Consider the following 19374-nt stretch of genomic DNA (forward strand, 5'->3'; position numbering starts at 1 on the left):
GATGCTGTGGTTCCTATGAAGTTTTTACTCTACAAAATAATAATAATAATAATAATAATAATAATAATAATAATAGTTCAAGCATGGACATCACAAATTTGCAACAAGCCCAATCCGGTGTGTTTGGGCAGGGAAATCACAAAACTGTGCTGGACATTAAAACTGAGTTTGACAACCCTGCTGTAAAACATCAATGACGTTTATGTCTTAGAAATTGGATTGCATGAATTTCATCAATCACAAATGTACATGTTTTATGCAACCTTTTCATTAGTGTTAAAATTTTGTTTTTGACAATTAGATAAAGTTTACAAACTAAAATTAGGCCTATTATACACTAACCTCTACAAATGTTTGTAATTTATTCTCCTGTGTATTACAGGTCCCCTCTCTTTTGTCTGGTTGTAGAACTTTGCGTTAAATTTAACTTGGCCCTGTTTAACTGTTATGATATCCTGTTGTAACTTGACCATTCCAGCAATCTTTCTTTTTGGTACATTTTTCTCAGTTTATTCAAGCTTTAGTTTTGTTTTGTTTAGGTTGAGGAATGGATCTATGATTTTGTCCATGGGAATTTGTCACAAATCTCATTGTCTCCTTTAACTTCTTGTTCTGCCTTTGTAAGTGCAGTCACCTTTGCCTCTGGAGCTCCTTATTATGGGTCAGGATTTTGTTTGAAGTCATCCAAGGACATGGAAGGTAAACAGGTATCCTAGCTTCAGTAGGGTGGTGTTCTCTCTGAGAAGCTTCACCATCTCCAGCTTGGCCTGGCCTCTACACATATGTCACTGGTTATGGAAGCAGAGCACCACCACCCTCCTGCTGAGATAAAGATAAAGTGTTGAGGCTGGTGATGCAGTAGTCAAAGCCTCTACAAAGATAATTTATTTGCCTGGAAAATGTTTTCAGTGTTGTTCAGGTTGACCTCAGTCACAGATTCATAATTTCTCAAGATCTTCTCTAGGGTTCCATCAATATCAATGGAAATTCTACTTGGTCCCTCAGGCTTCATGTTAAAGTTTGTAAAGACTCTAACTGATAACATACCCCTCTAGTTCTACTTAGTTTATCTTTGTGATGGCTGCTGATGCCTTTCTTCTTGCAGTCTGGTTGAGATGACTTAATCATCTGATTATAATTGTTGGTTTCTATTAAACTCCCTTGTCTTTCATTCTGTGTTTTTTTGTTATCATCAAGTTATGAAGACTCAGTGTCACTGTTACTTATACATACCTAGTGTAATCTGTGTGGCTTTTATCTATACACTGCTGTGTATCATCAAAGAATGGATGTGGTTGAGCCTTTGCATACCACAGAAACTGGGAATACATCATCACTCTCTAATTTTCCTGTCAGTCAAACTGAAACGGAGTATAAGTATTTTAACTTGCACTATATTTCAGAACTTTATATTCAGTTGATTTTCATTGTTTTTATATTATCACTGACCTGATGGTTGTATATATTATCACTGACCTGATGGTTTTTTAAGAATATAATTTAAGATCTGCCAGTAAATAACTCAAATGTATACAGACTCTCAGATAATATACATCATTCATAATTCTACAGCATAATGACCTCTACCCCATGGAATGTGAATATAATTTCCCCCCAAAATTACCAAAAATACTGTGGTATGAGCCGTATATATCTCCTGTGCTCACCTGTTGTGATTTTTGCTGCCAACACCTCCAGGTGTTTGTGAGTTTCATCCTCCCAGTACTTCAGCAGTGTGTCACAGCAGAAATGCTGCTGTGTGGATAATTTTCAGCCATCTCTATATTCAACCCCTGGAGCTCCTCAGTGGTGAGAGTGGCCAAAAGTTCATCCCCATCACATCTTACGTATTTAACTTCTTTCTGTACTCTAAATTATTCATAATTGTAATGTTAGGTGTATATGGCTCTCCTAACAGTATCAGTTTGTATGTCCTTTGTTTCAGGTGGTGTCTCATCGTCCATCCATGCTCCACGCAAGGTGGTGTTTCGTCGTCCATCCATGCCCCACGCCAGGTGGTGACGGTCCTCTGTGATCGCAGTGCCCCTTTGTCCCAATTTGGTGTCCCACCTCACACCACTATATACATCCCATCCAAGTGAGAAGGGGGGAGAGAATGGAACTGCCTTCTACTTTTCTCTACTGCTACTTCATTGATTTGACTGATTTGTGCCTTTGTGAATATATGTTTTTGTGGTTGTGAGTATGCAAGAGTTTGTGTTTGGTTCTGTTAAGTCTGTGTAATTCTTGAGAGTGTGCGTTTCGTTTTATAACTCTTGCTTTTGGACTAGACCTTGGGTATTCTGACCTTCAGTATTCTGGCGGTGAGGGAGCCGAAGCGGCGCCACGGGAGGAAACTAGAGTCACAGTTCCAGCAGAGTGGCTCTACATCCCTATGGCAGGGACTACGGACGATCATTGACTACAGGAGCCCACCCTCCGGACTGATGAGTGCGGATGAGTCTCTGGTGAACGAGCTAAACACGTTCCTCGCTCGCTTCGAGGATACATCTAGCAGCGCTAACGCTAACAACGCTGGTGCTATCGGCGCAGCCAACGGCGCATGCGCAGAACCCACCATAGAACAGCGCCCCCTCATCATCACTCAGAGTGACGTGAGGAGAGTGTTTAAAAGAGTGAATACCAGAGAGGCGGCGGGACCAGACAGTATCTGCGGAAGAGTCTTCAAAGGTGGTGATGCAGTTTATTTTGAATTCTCTTTTTGTATCCTGTTTAAGTTCAGGGAGTTAGGGCAGATTATTTTGTTCATTAGGTAAGTTATTTTTCTCTGTTTACATTCTAGGACTTTATTATATTGGCACTGTCATCTCCTGAAGCACACCCCTCTACAAAATAAATATTTCATTTTTCTTTCTTATATCCATTTCCCCATCTCTCCTTTCCCTGTCATGGTCCGGAGCCGAGATGAGTTTGTAACGCAGGGTAACAGCTCTTTAGAGGTTGTGCTGGGGAACTGGACCCAGCACAGGGATATACATTTTTCGTGTCTGTGCCAGAAAGTTAACAAATAATCTAATCTTTGAGCTAAAGGAGATTAAGAGATCTGTCAGTGATGCTGCTTTTATGTAATGATATGGGTGAGTGGGATTGGTTTTAATAAACACTGTGAGCCCATTAATTTGTGGTCAGCAACTGGTAGTTAATAAAGCTTTTAAACTTATCCTGTGAACACCACCAAAGACCAATCTAAACTGCATTGTTATGTAATATCACATATTATTATCTGGTTACAGTACTGGGAAACTCTTAGATCTTAGATCAAATATTTATATCTTGTTTGCAAATAAATCACTGTATGATGAAGTTAAAAGCTAGAAGAAAATTATGTTATTCTAAATTAATGGCAGACCTTTGCTAATCTGAAAAGCCCTTGATGTTAATTCTAAGATCTCATAACTTTCAGCATCTTAACCAAAGTAATGTCTGGTGGAAAATGGACTAGAAAATGGAAAATATTCACATTAGTATAATCTCTGAGTCAGGGATACAAAATGGGTCTTGATTGGAGATCAATTGAGACAATGGCTCTGAGTCACTGTGGAATGTAAAATAATTCTGAGTCAAAGGTTTGCTACGGATTGTTTTTCGTTTAAAAAAACGAAACGATTTTGGGTCAGATATTGGATATGGCATTACTACTTCCATGTTAAAAACAGACTGAACCGGAGGTCTGTGTAGTGTCAAAAACACCTCACAAGCATGCCTTACAGTAGGGTGTTGAAACAAACAAGTGTTCTCATGCAAACAAGAAAAACAGGAGAATTTTGATGTGTGAAATGATTATTTACAATACATGCCAAACCAGAAAACAATTTGATTCAATTGAATTATCTTTGCATACATGATATGCAGTGGTCATTATGGTCAATCTTCAGAAATAGCACCAAAAACCAGCTTTCAATGCATGGTCCTTTCATAAAGTTGCACTTTTAAGACTGTAAAATTACACTTGCATTGTTTTAAGCGACAACTTGCATAACATTTCACACAGTACCTATTCTGGCTTGCTCTTTTAGGTTAGGTTTTAGGTTGCCTTGAGGGAAAATGATCATTCATTCAAATACATGTTCCTGCCATATATATCGTATTCCTTATACATCAGGTAGCTCTTAAGTCCAGGTGGAAAAGGAGCTGAGCTGAAGATGCCTGGGTCACCCAGTCTCCTTGGAGTCATATGTCTCCTGATCACCAACCTGCACATGTGCGTCAGTAAGCGAGGGTTTCCTGTAGAAGTACACATACATAAGAAAACGCAAACTGGACAGCTATTGTTTCTGCTCTTCTGGGTAGTGAATTATTTTTAAATGACATCCACATCATAAACTAGGTGCAAACTGATGCTGACATGGTTTTTGTTATTCACCTAAAATGTCACAAATTTCTGGCCATTCTTTGTGCTTTTCCAGAACCATCTTCAGCTTAATGCAAAGAGGGACATAGCTGACATAGTCCAGAAGAACCCGCACAGCTCTTCCTGCATACTGCACCAGCCATGACACACTGATAAAGTCACAAAACTACACAAGACATGACAATAATTACAGAATTGCAAAGAAATATCCTTCATATCAAGCATACCAATATCAATTACAAGCCTACTACAAAAGAAACTTTAACTAAAGCTATTTGTATTTACAGCATTTAGCTGATGCTTTTATCCAAAGTAACTTAAAATAACTGAGTACAATTCAAGCAATTGATGGTTAAGGGCTTTGTGCAGGGGCATAACAGTGGCAACTTGGCAGTGCTCTGGCTTGAACTAGCAAATGTCTAATTACTAGTATATTACTTTAACCACTGAGCGGCCACTGTCCATTAAACTATGATAAACTCACAGGAATCTTTTCATTTGGGATGTCAGATAGATGACTATGGTTCCTCCATGTGGATTCATGACAACAGCTGAAGCATTTTTCTGCATCATAGCCACTGTTAAGTATCAATCGCATCATCATTTCATCTCTGAGGCAGTACTGCAGTGCTGTTGGGAACAGTGCATCACTGACCACTGTGAAATAGGAGTTCACATCTGCCTGCTTGGCCAGGAGCAGCTTGACTATCTCGTACCTCCCAGATCTCACTGCCACTAGAAGAGAGCTCAGAGGATCCAGGTCAGTTTTCACCCCGGCACTGAGCAGCATCTCAGTACATGTCACATCTCCATTTGAGACAGCAAAGAACAAGGTGCTCTTCCTCATATCACCATAGTTTTCAGATATATGCTGCTCTAGAAGAGCATTGACATCAAAACCTTTGTCCAGTAGAAGTGCAAGGCATTGGACATGGCCTCCATCTGCAGCAGAGTGTACAGGACTCTGGCCAGAGAGACGCTGGGCTCTTCTGGTAGTGACAGGGATCAGCATCCTCAGTGCCCTAGGTGTAGAGTTTAACCATCTGATTATGATCTGAAGATTATGGTCCTTCCTATTAAAATCATTACTATTTAATAGGCCTTGTTACATTTTACCTCCTCATATCCACATAATAATTTGGATTTAGTGGCAGAAATTGACAAAGCAAAATTGCTTCTCTTCCTTTTAAGTACTCACAAATAGTGCCCTTTGTAAGATGCTCGGTGGATAGGAAGCTGTGAGGAGAGATTGGCAATGTTTGGATTGGCCCCATTTTGAAGGAGAAGGTCAACACAGTCAGGATTACCAGACCCAGCAGCATCATATAGCACACTGTCCCCATTTGGTGCCTGAGCATTTACATCACCACCTATTGATGTGAAAGAAAACATTTCTGCCATTAGATAATAGTTTGTAATACAGCATTTTGTCACTTCTCCTGACGAATGTGAATTGGTTCGTTCATAGGCGAAGCTTTTGTGTTTTGTCAGTCTCACCATTGTGAATGAGGATATCGAGCACTTCTACCTGGGCATACTCTGCAGCAATGCCCATTGGAGTCACACCATACTGATCGGTCTCAGAGACCTGGCCTCCATGCTCTAGTAAAAGCTTCAAGATGTCAATGCAGCCCACTTTAGCAGCTTCATGCATGACTGTCCACTTCTTTAGGCAAACCTGGTTCACCAGTGCTCCTCGTGTTAAAAGTGCCAATGCAATATCATATGCATCTGTCCTTACAGCTGCAATGGAATACACAGAAATGACCTTACATTGCTTAAAGGGTGTAGACCTTCTGGAACTTTCTTAAACATGATTGACTGTTGACAAAATGCAGAATAAAAAATACCCAGTAGTAGGGGAGACTCATTCTTGCGATTGGTTCTGTGAGGAGAAGCTCCATGCTCTAGCAATGTCCGAACAATCTCTACTAGTCCTGCTTGAGTTGCCAGAGTCAAAGGGGTCTCCCCATCTGATGTTTCTTCATCAAGACTTAGCCTGTAAGAAGCTGTCAAAGAAATTACTGACTAGCCATTACAAATAAGATGCCCTGAATCATCTGTAAGGCCACAAGTCTCTAAAGCTAAGCTACAATATGAATACAGAAGAACTGCCTGGTTATAGTTATTGCAGACATTAATCACAGGCTTTACCAATGACTGCTTACCTACCACTGTTACATTGCTCACCATATAGGACCATCTCCAGCACTTGGACTGACTGTTGAACTGATGCCCTGTGAAGAGGGCACCAACCTTGAGCATCCACTTCAGTAAATGCTGCTGGGTAGTCCAACATCTCCTGAAGTGTAAACAGGTCACCTAGTAAGGAAAAGAAATGATTGTTTTAAAATAAGTTCTATTTGTTCAGACATTATTTTATATGACAAACAAAAATGCAACCATGCATTCTTTTGAGGCATGCAATTTGCAATACATTTATAACTGATGTTCACAGCTTCACTTTAAATTGTACCTCTTTTGATTGCATCCAAAATCTTTTGATTTTCAACACTAAAGTTTCAGGATGAAACAAGGGAAACTATAAACAATGATATACTGACATCAATAATAAAAAATATGTTTTTTCTTTCTTTTTTCAATCGTACCTTGTTGGGAAATCCTTGCTGGAAGACTCCTGAATGCTCAGTTGGATAGCATAGGCAAGAAGCTGGTCATCTTCATCTACGTCATCTGTAGCATCCATTATTATTCTATAGGATGAATGAGAATATTTTGCCAAATAGGTTTTGCATGAACATAATGGGCATTGGCCTCCTAGTGGCTAGGATACTGAGCTATCAATTGGACGTTTATGGGTCCAAATCCTGGCTCCGCCATGCAGCCACTGTTGGGCCCTTGAGCAAATCCTTTAACCCTCTCAGCTCCAGGGGTGCTATACAATGGCTGACCCTGCCCTCTGATCCCTTTTCACAAAGAAGCTGGGATATGTGAAGAGAAGCATTTCATTGTACTGTACCTGTGTATGCATATATATGACCAAATAAAGGCATTCCATCTGGCCTCTTGAAATATGGGTATTGTATATTACTAAGAGATTTCTGTTTGCTGTCCATGGGAAATATAAACCTGACTTTGACACTTTTCCACAAGGCATATCACAGGAATTGGACCTTTCGTTATTTGAATGTTTAGTCACTGCCATTTTCCATCAGAATATTTGCTCCAACACTGCCAAACCTACCTTAATCTTTATTCAGGATATCAAACTTTTGATGCATTCTACATTTCTGAAACTGAATCCCAATCAAACTGAAATTGTACTTACTGGCATAAAATCCATATTAACAATATTCTCAGACTTATACTTAATACTACCCATTTCACTGTGCATCTAATTTAAAGTCCTCCTGGTCACTAATAAAGTCCTACCTAGGATAGCTCTATTCAGCTGAACTTCATCCCTGATCCCCTTCTCACACTCTCCCTTCTTCTTCTGAATCCTAGGTGTACCAAAATTCAGACCGGTCTTTAATAAGTATTAATTAGTGTCATGTCCCCCAAACTTTGGAACATTGTACCACAATTTCCTATGGTCTGTTCATGTCAAGGTTTACAACCTTTTTTCCTATTAATACTTTCATGCTTTTTCTCACTCCATTGGATGACCTTATTGAAAAATGATTTTTGGATGATGGTGATGACATTTTTTTCTTTTGTCTATTGTGGCTTGTACAACATATTTGGGCATAAGATACTATAAAACTAAATTATTTTTGTTGTTGTTTAAGCAAGTATATGTAATTGTCCTATCTTCATTGTGAATGCTTACTGTACAGGCATTTAACTAAACTACATTTATAGCTTTCCTATAAATAGCTGTTCCTACAGCCTCTGCATGCTGATAGCAAAGCTTCAGTTTGCTGAACTGTAAAATGACACTGAATATGTATTGACCTGGCTCATAGGAGAGCACAACTGTTTCTCTGTTTGTAGAGCTTTTGTAATAAATAAATTTATGATTAAATATTTGAAGAGATGTTTTGTACATGCTGAAATTGATTGTGGATGTAAATTAAATATGGATGCTTTCAATAAAGTATCTGCTTTGGTTAATTTTCTAAAGTTATTCAAATAACACAGCTGTCTTTAAATAAGGACAATTTCCTCAAATTAGGATTTTACTGATATCACATTTATCAAACTGAGCAAGATATTACTATCTTGTGTAATATCACTTTACAGGGGGCTGAATTCATAGTTTCAGTATATTATTAACAACTACATACAAATATTGAGGCCAAAATAATACACATTCAAAAGCTCTAAGCAACATTAAAAATGCTAAAAGCACTATAAGCATGCAAAATAGTCCAATATGAATCCCAGGAAATTCTTTTAGGTCCAGTTCACTCACAAATACAGGCACTAAGCTCACCTTTTGCAATATATTTCCAGTAAAATCACAGGTCTTGTACTAGCTTGGTTTAGCTGTGCCCTGTCTGAATAGCAACGCCCCCCCCCTCCGTCTGAGCACATGTCTATTTTCAGAAGTCATCCACATTTGGACTGCCATACATGACATTAGCCTGAAGTGCACGGTTTTCTTGCTTGCACATTCATTTTGTAATGCTAACAGCATACAGAAATTCCTGGAAATGTTTTTAAATGCCATTACTGAGACAGCAGATTGCACTGTTTAAAAGTCAAACTGAGGGCAAAATGACCATGTCAAAAATGAACTAGTTTGCTTTGGTTTTTTATTGGGGTTTTTTTTTTTTGGGCTTACATAGGCCATTATATGCCCACTTGTTTAAAAGAAGTCATTATCCCATAGACAATATATAATCAAATGTAGTCATTGTACAAGATTGTTCTGTGACAAAATTGTTTATGGAGTGCTGAAATAGAAGAGATTTTCTATAATACCATAGCAACTGTGTAGCCCAGTGTGAGGACCCCTGATGAGGGGCAAGGATGTGGCCCTGATGAAAAGGGCAGTTGTTTGTGGATGGACATGTAGACACACCCCGGAGATGAAGGTAGTGTGATGGAGACTGTCACTCTCTGAAGGGGAGGATGGCATGATAGAGACCATCACTTAGAAAGGTTAAATGGATTCAAGACCCAGGTAGGGTGGCTGCCTTCAGCCTTCGTCACATATGTATTATACCCACAGAAAGTAAACATTTTTACAAATACTTTTACAAGTAATGTCAAGACAATAAGTATTTAATGCTGGTTTAATGTCTACATAGAAAGGGAAGATATACCCTGCACAACATACAAAAGCAGTAAGCTGCTAATTTTATAATATATTCACTTGGTCTTTGAATTTTAACAGCAGCTGCAGTATGTCAGTCCAGTCCATGGCATGGCATGGTAAATAGCTATCCACTTACTGCCATGATTATGACATGATTTCATCATTGTTCATATTTTCACTTCTGTTTATGCCTAATCATTCAGAGAACATTTAAAAATTTGTCATGCATCACAATTTAATTAGAGACATGGGGTGGGCTTACCTCTAATAGAAAACTATTTCAGAAGTAATAGTTAGCCTACTAGCCTATAACATACTGATATTCACTAGGTTACCACTTTGGCCACCATATGGCAACCTCTAGAGTTAGCGTCACCCAAGTGGCGGTTCACTCTAACCATCAAGCAACAAGTTCTTTCAGCTTATAAATAAAAACAAACTGCAAATTTTAAACAATGGGTCTGAGTTGCATGACATTCCCAATCAGTATGAATTAAAAAAAAATTAAATATTTTTGGTTAGGCCAGCCACCAAACACTTAAGATTATAAAAAGCGTTCAAAGTTAAAACCAGTCTACTATGTAGGCGGTCACTTGCAGGGGAAATGTAAAAATTGGCTGCCTCAATTAAAATCTCACAAAATACCACAAAAAAATCCAAGTGAAATGAAAACAAACCGCATTGCATACACATGGCAACCACAGCATGCAACCCTGGTACAAACAAGAGAGGCCTAGATTCTAGTCACTCACTACAGGACAACAACCCACCCTTCATAGCTAATTATAAAGAGAAAGAGTGACAAATTAGTAAAAATGTTCAAGGTATTCAATCTGGAATACATCATAAAGACACAAAAAGACAAAACAGCCAGGGGCTTGAATCCTCTCAGCTGAAGGACAAGACAGTCAGTTCACAGAAGGACAGCTTCATCACGCTCTCAGAAGGATGCAACATGAAGGGTTCTTACCCAACAGACAAAGGCACAATGACTGCCCATAAAACAAATGTCTCCAACACAAAAGCAAAGCCACACAAATGTGAGAGAGATCACCCAATTGCCACACAAATTAAGGAGTCTTTGCCCGTCAAATAGAGAGACAGGCTTCTCCTACAAAAGGTATTTCAAATTTCACCTGCAACCAATTACTAAAGGAACTCTACCTTCTATATTCCCTCTACTGTTAGAGGGAAAATAAATACTCTTCCACCCTTTATTAGTAATACAGTTGTAGCCAAAAGTTGAGACCGACACAAATTTTGGTTTTCACAAAGCTTCCTGCCTCTGGGTTGTTGTTTTTTTATTTTGTCAGATGTTTATGGTAGAGTGAGGTACAATTATGAAATGCTTATATGTTGACTTTCTATTAACAAATAAATCCAATTTAAGCAAAAGTCTTTAAAAAAAAGTCAACACCATTAAGACTTCTGCAATTCACTTTGGCATGCTGGATATCAGCTTCTGGGAAAAATCTTGACTAATGGCAACCAATTCTCACCTAATCAGTATTTGGAGTTGACCACTGTTTGTCCACCCCCTTTTTGAAGATTGACCATAGGTTCTCACTGGGATTGAGATCTGGGGAGTTTCCTGGCCAGGGACCCAAAATTTCAATGTTTTGTTCACTGAACCACTTGGTTATTGCTTTTGCCTTGTGACATGGTGCTCCACCATGCTGTAAAAAGCATTGTTCATCACCAAATTGCTCCTGGATCATGGGAGAAGTTGCTCTTGGAGGATGTTATGATACCTTTCCTTATTCATAGCAGTGTTCTTAGGCAAAGTTCTGAGCAACAACCCCACACAAATGGTCTCTGGATGCCTCACTTGGCAGGACACAGGACTCATGATAGTGTTCACCTTTTCTTCTCCAGACATCCCAAACAGTCTGAAGGGGGCTTCATCAGAGAAAAATAACTTTACCCCAGTCTTCTGCAGTCCAGCCCCTATACTTCCTGCAGAATATCAGTCCATCCTTAATGTTTCTTGGACAGACATAGCTTCTTTGCTGCCCTTCTTAACACCAAGCCTTTCCTTGCATGTAACCATAGTTAACAGAATAAAACTTCAAGCACCACCACCCTTTTAAAGCAACCAGTCTGCTCTTCTAATTAGCAAGACAGAGTGATATCAGCTGCCTTGTCCTCGTTAACACTTTCTCCAAAGCTAACGAGAAGATAAATTAAATTATATTAGCAGGCCATTTTGTGGCAGGACTGAAATGCAGTGGCTGGAATGCAGTCATTTTTGTGAGTAAGTTAATTTTCATGCTAAGCAATGAGTTTGCAATTAATTGCATCTGATCACTCTTCACAGTCTAGCGTTGATGCAACTTGCCACCATAAAAACTGAAGCAGCAAACTTTGTGAAAACTAACATTTGTACTAGTCGCAAAACTTTTGACAAAAAGTGTACACATTACTCTACACATGAGTGGCTCAAACTCGACGGTAAGCGAATTCCTACATGAAGCAAATTGGATCACGTGATGGCGCAGTTACCATAGCAGCGACCAAACACTATAGGTTTATCGGTTAATCTTGAGACGGTAGCTAGCTAGCTAACATGGTAACTAGCATTGCATTTCTTTCCTCACAAACTATTTTATTGTTGTTTATCTAGCTACAAAGATTTTTTTAATTTGCTAAATTAGCCATATAGCTAGCTAGGTAATTTACGATAACTAATATGAGGCTTTATAACATTAAGCTAGCTAGATACTGAAACCAAAGTCGAGTCAGAGCCGGTAGTTGATTGAGCTAAAACCTCGGAGTCGGGTAATGTTATGGAGACAGTGGACAGCATGATTGTGTCAAACTCAGACGAGCTCCTGACACAAAATGTTACTCCAAAAGAAGTTATGTTTAAGGACAGCACTGATGAGTACATGGGAGCCCAGCAGGCAATAAACGTGGAGGTCCGTACTTCCGCTACGTTGTTGACATCAGCTCAGGATATACAGTCCTCACATCAAAATCTAAGTCAAGACGGATTTAGTTGGGATGAAAGTGAAATCACATCAAAAACAGTTGATATTGGAAATTCAACTGTAACAGGTATCCTAGAATTCGCGAGGTTCTTCTAGCTAGATACAGTGATATAGCAATTTAGTTCCAGGAATTACATTTTTCTGACCAAAGTATATTTACCTATGCTTTATTACATCTAACACCTTTTCTTCGTATTGTACAATTCTTCGTTTTCCATTGCGTTTACTTGATCATACCAAAAAATCTGTTTGTATAACTTGGCACATACTAATTACTGTGCTTGATGCACCGTAGCCTACCAAGCTGTGTTAAAAAACTGTCAGACTGTTCATAATATTGTTTATGTGGGAATTAAAAGCCAGTGTTTTTGTTTTTTTTCCATATTACATTTTTCCAGTTAAAATCTTACTTATGCCAGAGGGACATATGATGACCAAGGCCTTTATCATTGGCCTTACTACGCAGGATCTGAAGAATCATTTTGCCAGTGAGCTGAGAGTACCCTCAGACGTTATTAAAATCACACTAAATGGTAATATTCTTCAGCATTTGCCACTGACAAAGCTAAAAAATATTTGGTCTTACATTGTGCCTATAATATAGGACTACATATTACAATCAGCTAAGGTTGGCACCACAATCACCTTTTTTTGTTTTGCCTAATAATTTCTAACTATAGCAATTCAAAATTAATGTGGTCAAAATTTGGTTTGTTTGAAATAAATTTCAGTTTGATTTCTTCCCTAATATTTTAGTAAAGAAAGGATCTCATCTGTGAGTGATTTTACTGAATATATCACAAGTAAAAATTTAGCTTTTCCGTTCTGATTGTCAGGTAAGGCTGTGGAGGACCACCAGACCCTCATGGGTTTGGGTGTGCAGCCACATGGCACAGTCCAGTTTGAGATGAGCTCATTAGACCCTGAGAATTACCCCATCAAACCTGTTAAACCACAGCAGGAGTGCAACATGCCTGATGTCATTACTGTCAGAGTACAGAAAGGTCAGTTTTGGCTTCAGTTCTGCAAGTATCTTGGTGATTTTTTGTTGATGGAAACATGAACTGATTTTCTCTCTCTCGTGTTCTCTCTCTCACACTCTTTCACTCACACACTCTTTCACTCTCTGTCTGCCATCCTTCAGATAAAGACACTTTTCAGGATGTGGTGGTTGAGATAGAAAGAGCTACTCGAAAGAAGGCCTTCCTGGGAGGATATTCCCACAAGCTCACTAAAACTGAGTACCATCATGCTGCAGTACAGACTATGGCTAGAAGGAGGCCTGACAGAGGTGTGGAGACTTTCAGCAGAGATTCACAGGTATAGGCAGCATAAGTATGTATATGTTAACAGTTATGATGCAGTTTATTATTAAAATGTACATACTAGCATTTGTGTAGCAAAACTCATTTTCTTTTCATCAGCCATGGCTCCTTTTCTGATCATTGCCTAAACCTGTAAACTCTCTTCAATAGACAGTGGAGGTGAAGAGCCAGGCTCAACAGTGCACCATCAACACTTGCACTCAGATGACTAAGATTGGTTGCTACATGTCCAACATGAAAGACAAGCTTATCATACCAGGGACCTACATCACTGCAGACGAGTACCATAGCAAGCGGTTAAAAGCTGTAAGTGTGTGTCTGTATATTTATGCTCCAGTTCTTTTGCCAGTCATGATCTTGCTTTTGACCGCTCATAGTTGTGTGTTCTCAGGTATTAACGATACAGACCTACACAAGGCGCTGGCAGGCCAAGCAGATTGCTGCTCAGCTGAGGCTTGACAAGGAGCTGCGTGTAACCTGGGCAGAGAGAGAAGAGAGGAGGAAAAGAGAGGAGAAGGAGGAGCAAATCAGGGCAGAGTACCACAGGAGAATGAATCCTGAGAAGAAGGAAGACTTTGCCCTGCTCTACAATGCACTAGAAAGTAATTGTGTGTGCGTGTGCGTGTGTGTGGAGGGAGAGCTGAAGGAAACATAATGGTACAGTACATTTTTTTAGTTTGTGTGTTGTCTATTGAACTTGGAATGCAGAAGCCGTGCTCCGTGTATTTGTGTGTGTTCATACTTGTGTTGTCTATGTTCTAGGCTGGAGGCAGGAAGAGGTGGAGCACATTGATGCTACTCTGTGTGGAGCTGAGCGGAAGGCAGCCCTGTGTGCTCTATTGGAGGAGGAGACACAGCTCATTGCTTCTATAGGATGTCATCGCATCGCTGCTGGAGAGAGGAACCAGGAGAAAGCAGTGCAAGCTTTCCTCAACAAGGTCTGCCTGTCCCTAAAAGCCTGCCATATTTAATCTATGGCCGGAAACAGCCCAACATAGAGGTTGAAGAATATGCACCTTTAGCAAATACGTTATTTACATTTGATCTTCATAAATGCGACATTGTATGCTGATAACTGTATATATTAAAAATGCCACAGAGATAATCTAACACCTCCAATGTGTTTATCCCTGGGGCAGTGTGCTGCCCCTAAAAGATGGCAAGCATTTGATGGAACAATAACCGAGATGGACACACCATACACCATCAGGGCTAAAGAACTCCGAGACCTCTACCGCAGCATCAACCTGCACTACCTTAGTCAGGCGGAGCGCCTTGATGTGCTGCTCACCCTCAAACACACCATCAAGGTTGCCTGTCTCTACCCATGCTTGACAAGGCTCATCATGCAGACTCACTCTGCTCATGCTCGCAAAGACTCATCACTGGTCCACTTCCACTCACTTTAGTAGCTCTCCTGTACTCGTTCTGTTGCACTAGGCTCATTTTGGCCATATCTGTGTGTAAACAGGAGCATCACTGTAAGCTGACTCAGCAAATAGTGGAGCTGATTAATAGAGAGGCTGACTTGCTGACCAGGGGTGTGAAGGAAAGTAACCTTGAAGGCCTGAGGAAGAGGATCTCCACGCTCTTTCTTCAGTACATCAAAACCCCCATTTTCAACCCTCAGGTGTCCAAATTGCTAAGGGTTTGTACTTCTATGTTACATCTCTAGCTTGCAAAGTATCTGGAAAGAAAGAATACCTGGCATAAACACCATTTATTGTAGCTACTGTTATTGACAAATTAAAATATATATTTTTTTCAGTATTATTTAATATTATATTAATTGAATTGAATTATTTTAATGGGTTAATGAAAAATATTATAAACAAATTCAAGTTTTACTGAAAGAATCCCTTTCTTGACATTTAACGTTCTCATACTAGAGTCACAAGACACAGCAATAAGTTGTCTTTAAGTTAAATTTTTTTGCCCACCCTACATTACACATAGAAAAAAGTGTTTTCCAGTGGTTTATTCTCCTGTTCCCTGTTATACAGGTGCCACAGGACCCATCCCAGCCACGAAAGAACATCTACTTCTGTCGCAGCTGCAGTAGCTACTTGCCCTCCACTGACTTTGCCCTGCCAGCCAACGCACGGGTGTTAGTCCTTTGCTGCCGGTGTTCTGAGCTGGACAATGAGGCACGGAGCAGGGAGGATGTCTCCCAATACAAAACCATCCTTAAACAGCTGCGCAAGACCGAGGCAGAATACAGCCCAGATGCCAAGATCATGTACCTTCTGCAGGTAGCTTTGGCATGTGTGTATGTGTGTGTGCACCTGCCAAAAAGAGACATAAAAAAGACTTTCACCTGCTGCATGGCAACCTTGCAACAAAGCACTCTATTGTATATCTTTATCCTTAAATCTAAAAAGCAAGTGTCATTTGAAGTAATCACTCTACAAGAATCAACTTTCATGGAACTTGGCACAGAGCAGAAGTGTAGTTTTTTGACACTTGGTATGAAGTAGAAGGTCAGTACTATGCCCTTACTTGACCAGACCTGTGTATGACTGTGTTCCTCAATAGGATCAGGATTTGCGGTACCTTGTTGATGTGGTATGGAGGGCCCAGTCTGTGTTGAGTGCCTGGAATGACCTCCGTGATTTGCTGATGGTGCGCTGGGACAAGCAGTTGGAATGGAGCCCCTGGAACTGCATCCTGCTTACTAAGGACGAGGCAGCGGCACATGTCAAAGTCGAAAATGTAGAGAAGGTATGTTATTTACAGATCTTAATATCTCGGCCCTGATTGCTCTCTTCATTCCAGCAACCACAATATTTTGAGCTCTTTTCAGGGTCATTGGGTAGACACTTCCTTTTGTCTATGTTTTGTTGAATAAAGCCCATGACATCTCCAGAAGGCTTAACAGTGAGGTCTGGCATCCCAGCCTCATCCCGCTCCAAGCTCACTTTTAAACCAAGCCACACCTCTTAAGCACCAAGCCACTAGTAAACACAACCTGTAAAATTCATGACGGCCTTCCCAGTGGCTGAGGCCATACCCAGCCCCACTGGCACCGCTAATGCAGGCTCAGTGTTGCCAGTGCCACATGGATTTTACCTATTATATCAGTAAGCGTTCTCCAACACAATAAATTCATCCTGGCCCCCCGTGACTAAAGTCAGCACCGATAATGCTTGCTCCACCAGTTTCATCTGGATGTACCACATTACACAATATAGTATGTAATATGACAACCTCAGCCACTCTACCTTTAGGGTGCATTACTCCCACTAGTCTGAGCTCTCCTTATCCACAACCATTGACTAGCCTTTCAGACATTTCCGATAAGTCCTTCACAGTTACTCTTAATTTATGGCCTCTAAGGCCGAAGCAACAATTTGGCAGGCTTTGCTACAAATCACCTAACACCTATCTCTACTGGTTTAATGCCTATCTCTACCAGTCTTATATGCACCTGCCATGCACATTTTCTCACCTCAGCCACCAAGTTTGTGTATTTCAGCTTTTTCCTTTCAAAAGCTTCATCCACTGCATCCTGAAATGGAATTAACTACCCATTTACTTTCAGACTATGGCAGTCAACCTATGAATTTAGCTAAGCAGTCAATCTATGAATCTGTTTGAAATATGCACTAACATTATGTGTACAATATTGACAGGTTTACATGCAACATAATTATATTAATATCCCCATTAATGGGAATTTGAAGAAAGAAGGGTTATTGAAATGCACATTGTACTTAGCTAAAGAAGGGCTCACTAGTAACCAGCAGGTGGCGATATTTATGATGTTATGTTGGCATTTTTGGCAATTTCAGCAGATCAGAAGGTTAGCTAAAGCACAGAGTCCTTCAGAATTTTGTCTAAATTGAGTACTTCCATTGTCCCACTGTGATTTCTGTGCTCAGACAGAAATTCACTGTGTACTGGAATGTCAGCATAAAAGGAAAAAAAAAAAAAAACATAATACAAAGTAAAAGATGCTGTGTTGAAACATTATCCAGAACACCATGGCAGGATAAGATGGTTGTTAAAAGTGCTCCATGAAATCGCATCATGGAGGGGAGGAGCAGAATTACTCAGAATGTTCCCCATTTTCCTGCCATTCACTCCTGCATGCCTGCCTCAGGATTTTACCGTTCCTGTAGTGGGAAAATGTGACGTGTGAAACATAATACCTTTTTTTGTGGTGTCTGGTAAGCTCCACAGCCAGCACGCAATATATTTTAGTGTATTTCAAACAGAATTAACTGCCACTTATATATTATAACCACACTTCTTTGCAGGTATATGGCATGGTGTTAATCCGTAACATCAAGCACAAACACACTCTGGCCCGGAAGTACTTCTCCCAGATCCCAATTATGGCTGAGTACCTCCATAATGTCGACTCAGAGTATGCTGCCCACAGCAACATGTTGGTCACTAAACCCATTACTACGGCAACCAAGTAACATCTGCAAGACACTACTCTCAACCTAAAATGCTCAGCACCATTTCAAACACTCTATCTTGTTCTGTTTCTTTTTTGTCTATCACTAGAACCGTTTTAAACTATAGAAAACGCAATACACATAGATAAACAGATTATTTAAATTGCTACCTTTTGCACTAATGACTCACTGATGTCTGTTTTTGTCTGGTTTAGTAGAAGTGAGTCCTTGAATTTCTTCTAGCACCTTGTAATGGATTTCTAAAGTAGCCCTAGCATGAAATAAATCCATTGAGATCCATTTTTCTGTCTACATTTCAATCTTTCCTCATGCAAAAGAACATTTCACTTGATTTTCTTGACAGAAGGATCATTAGCTTATGCTTAGTACATTCCAGATGAAGCAAAAAGAGGCCCTCATAAGCACACAAACCTTTTTTTTTTTCACTTTAAATCCTCTTGAATCTGCTGTGTGTGCACAGTATCTAGCAATATCTATTAAACAGTTTTGTAAACACAAAATCCATTTTCATCTATTAAAAACATATTTACTGTTGCCTAAAATCTAGTAGTTCAAGAGGTACCAATTACTCAAAATATATACCAGTTAGAATTGGAAGATGAGATAATTAAAATATGCAATTAGACAAAAAGGTCAAGAACCTGCTTCTGCTTCTCATTTACTGCATGTGAAAAATGTTTCTTGATTTATTAATAATAGTGTATGAAAGAGTAATTGCAATCTGTTTAATTTCCTCTCTATGGGCTGAAAATCCTAAGATGTAGTTGGGGTTTTTTCTGTTGTTTTTGTTTTTGGGGTGAATCTTAATCTTTCACCCTAAAGACTCTCTTCTGAGTTTAGTATATTTATTTCTGTAAACATGCTCAGGATCAAGGTTTTGAACAGGTATTCACAAAACATTGCAAACAGCTGGTAAATTCTTGAATTCCACATCTCTGATCTTTTCAGTCTTGAAAGGTAATCACTATTGCATCACATCATGTACTCTCATATCTACTCTTAAAACATCATCTACAATAAAGTTTCACTTTTT

At 39.6% G+C, this 19374-nt stretch overlaps 2 protein-coding genes across 5 annotated transcripts; one reads left to right on the plus strand and one right to left on the minus strand.

The window, feature by feature from the left end:
* Positions 1-3804: 3804 nt before the first annotated feature.
* Positions 3805-8828, minus strand: asb15a (ankyrin repeat and SOCS box containing 15a). Of its 3 annotated transcripts, XM_081713849.1 has the most exons (10): positions 8772-8828; positions 6982-7086; positions 6849-6886; positions 6563-6694; positions 6223-6381; positions 5870-6115; positions 5571-5742; positions 4857-5394; positions 4385-4538; positions 3805-4245 (listed from the first exon to the last, which is right to left on the minus strand). In XM_081713849.1, exons 2-10 carry the CDS (start codon positions 7077-7079, stop codon positions 4070-4072), a joined length of 1713 nt encoding a protein of 570 aa, XP_081569975.1. In that variant the 5' UTR covers positions 7080-7086; positions 8772-8828; the 3' UTR covers positions 3805-4069. The 3 variants fall into 3 exon arrangements, with proteins under 3 accessions (XP_081569975.1, XP_035379515.2, XP_081569976.1); XM_035523622.2 differs by lacking the exon at positions 8772-8828 and having other exon boundaries at positions 6541-6694; positions 6982-7087; XM_081713850.1 differs by lacking the exons at positions 6849-6886; positions 8772-8828 and having other exon boundaries at positions 6982-7045.
* Positions 8829-12120: 3292 nt separating this feature from the next.
* Positions 12121-18620, plus strand: iqub (IQ motif and ubiquitin domain containing). Of its 2 annotated transcripts, none has more exons than XM_027018783.3 (12): positions 12121-12656; positions 12988-13122; positions 13426-13593; positions 13734-13909; positions 14065-14220; positions 14306-14516; positions 14677-14852; positions 15054-15224; positions 15386-15562; positions 15918-16166; positions 16450-16635; positions 18174-18620. In XM_027018783.3, exons 1-12 carry the CDS (start codon positions 12386-12388, stop codon positions 18339-18341), a joined length of 2244 nt encoding a protein of 747 aa, XP_026874584.2. In that variant the 5' UTR covers positions 12121-12385; the 3' UTR covers positions 18342-18620. The 2 variants fall into 2 exon arrangements, with proteins under 2 accessions (XP_026874584.2, XP_026874591.2); XM_027018790.3 differs by having other exon boundaries at positions 15386-15544.
* Positions 18621-19374: the final 754 nt, after the last annotated feature.

Source organism: Electrophorus electricus, chromosome 4, assembly GCF_041902795.1.
Source record: "Electrophorus electricus isolate QZ-2024a chromosome 4, ASM4190279v1, whole genome shotgun sequence".
NCBI classification, from domain to species: domain Eukaryota; kingdom Metazoa; phylum Chordata; class Actinopteri; order Gymnotiformes; family Gymnotidae; genus Electrophorus; species Electrophorus electricus.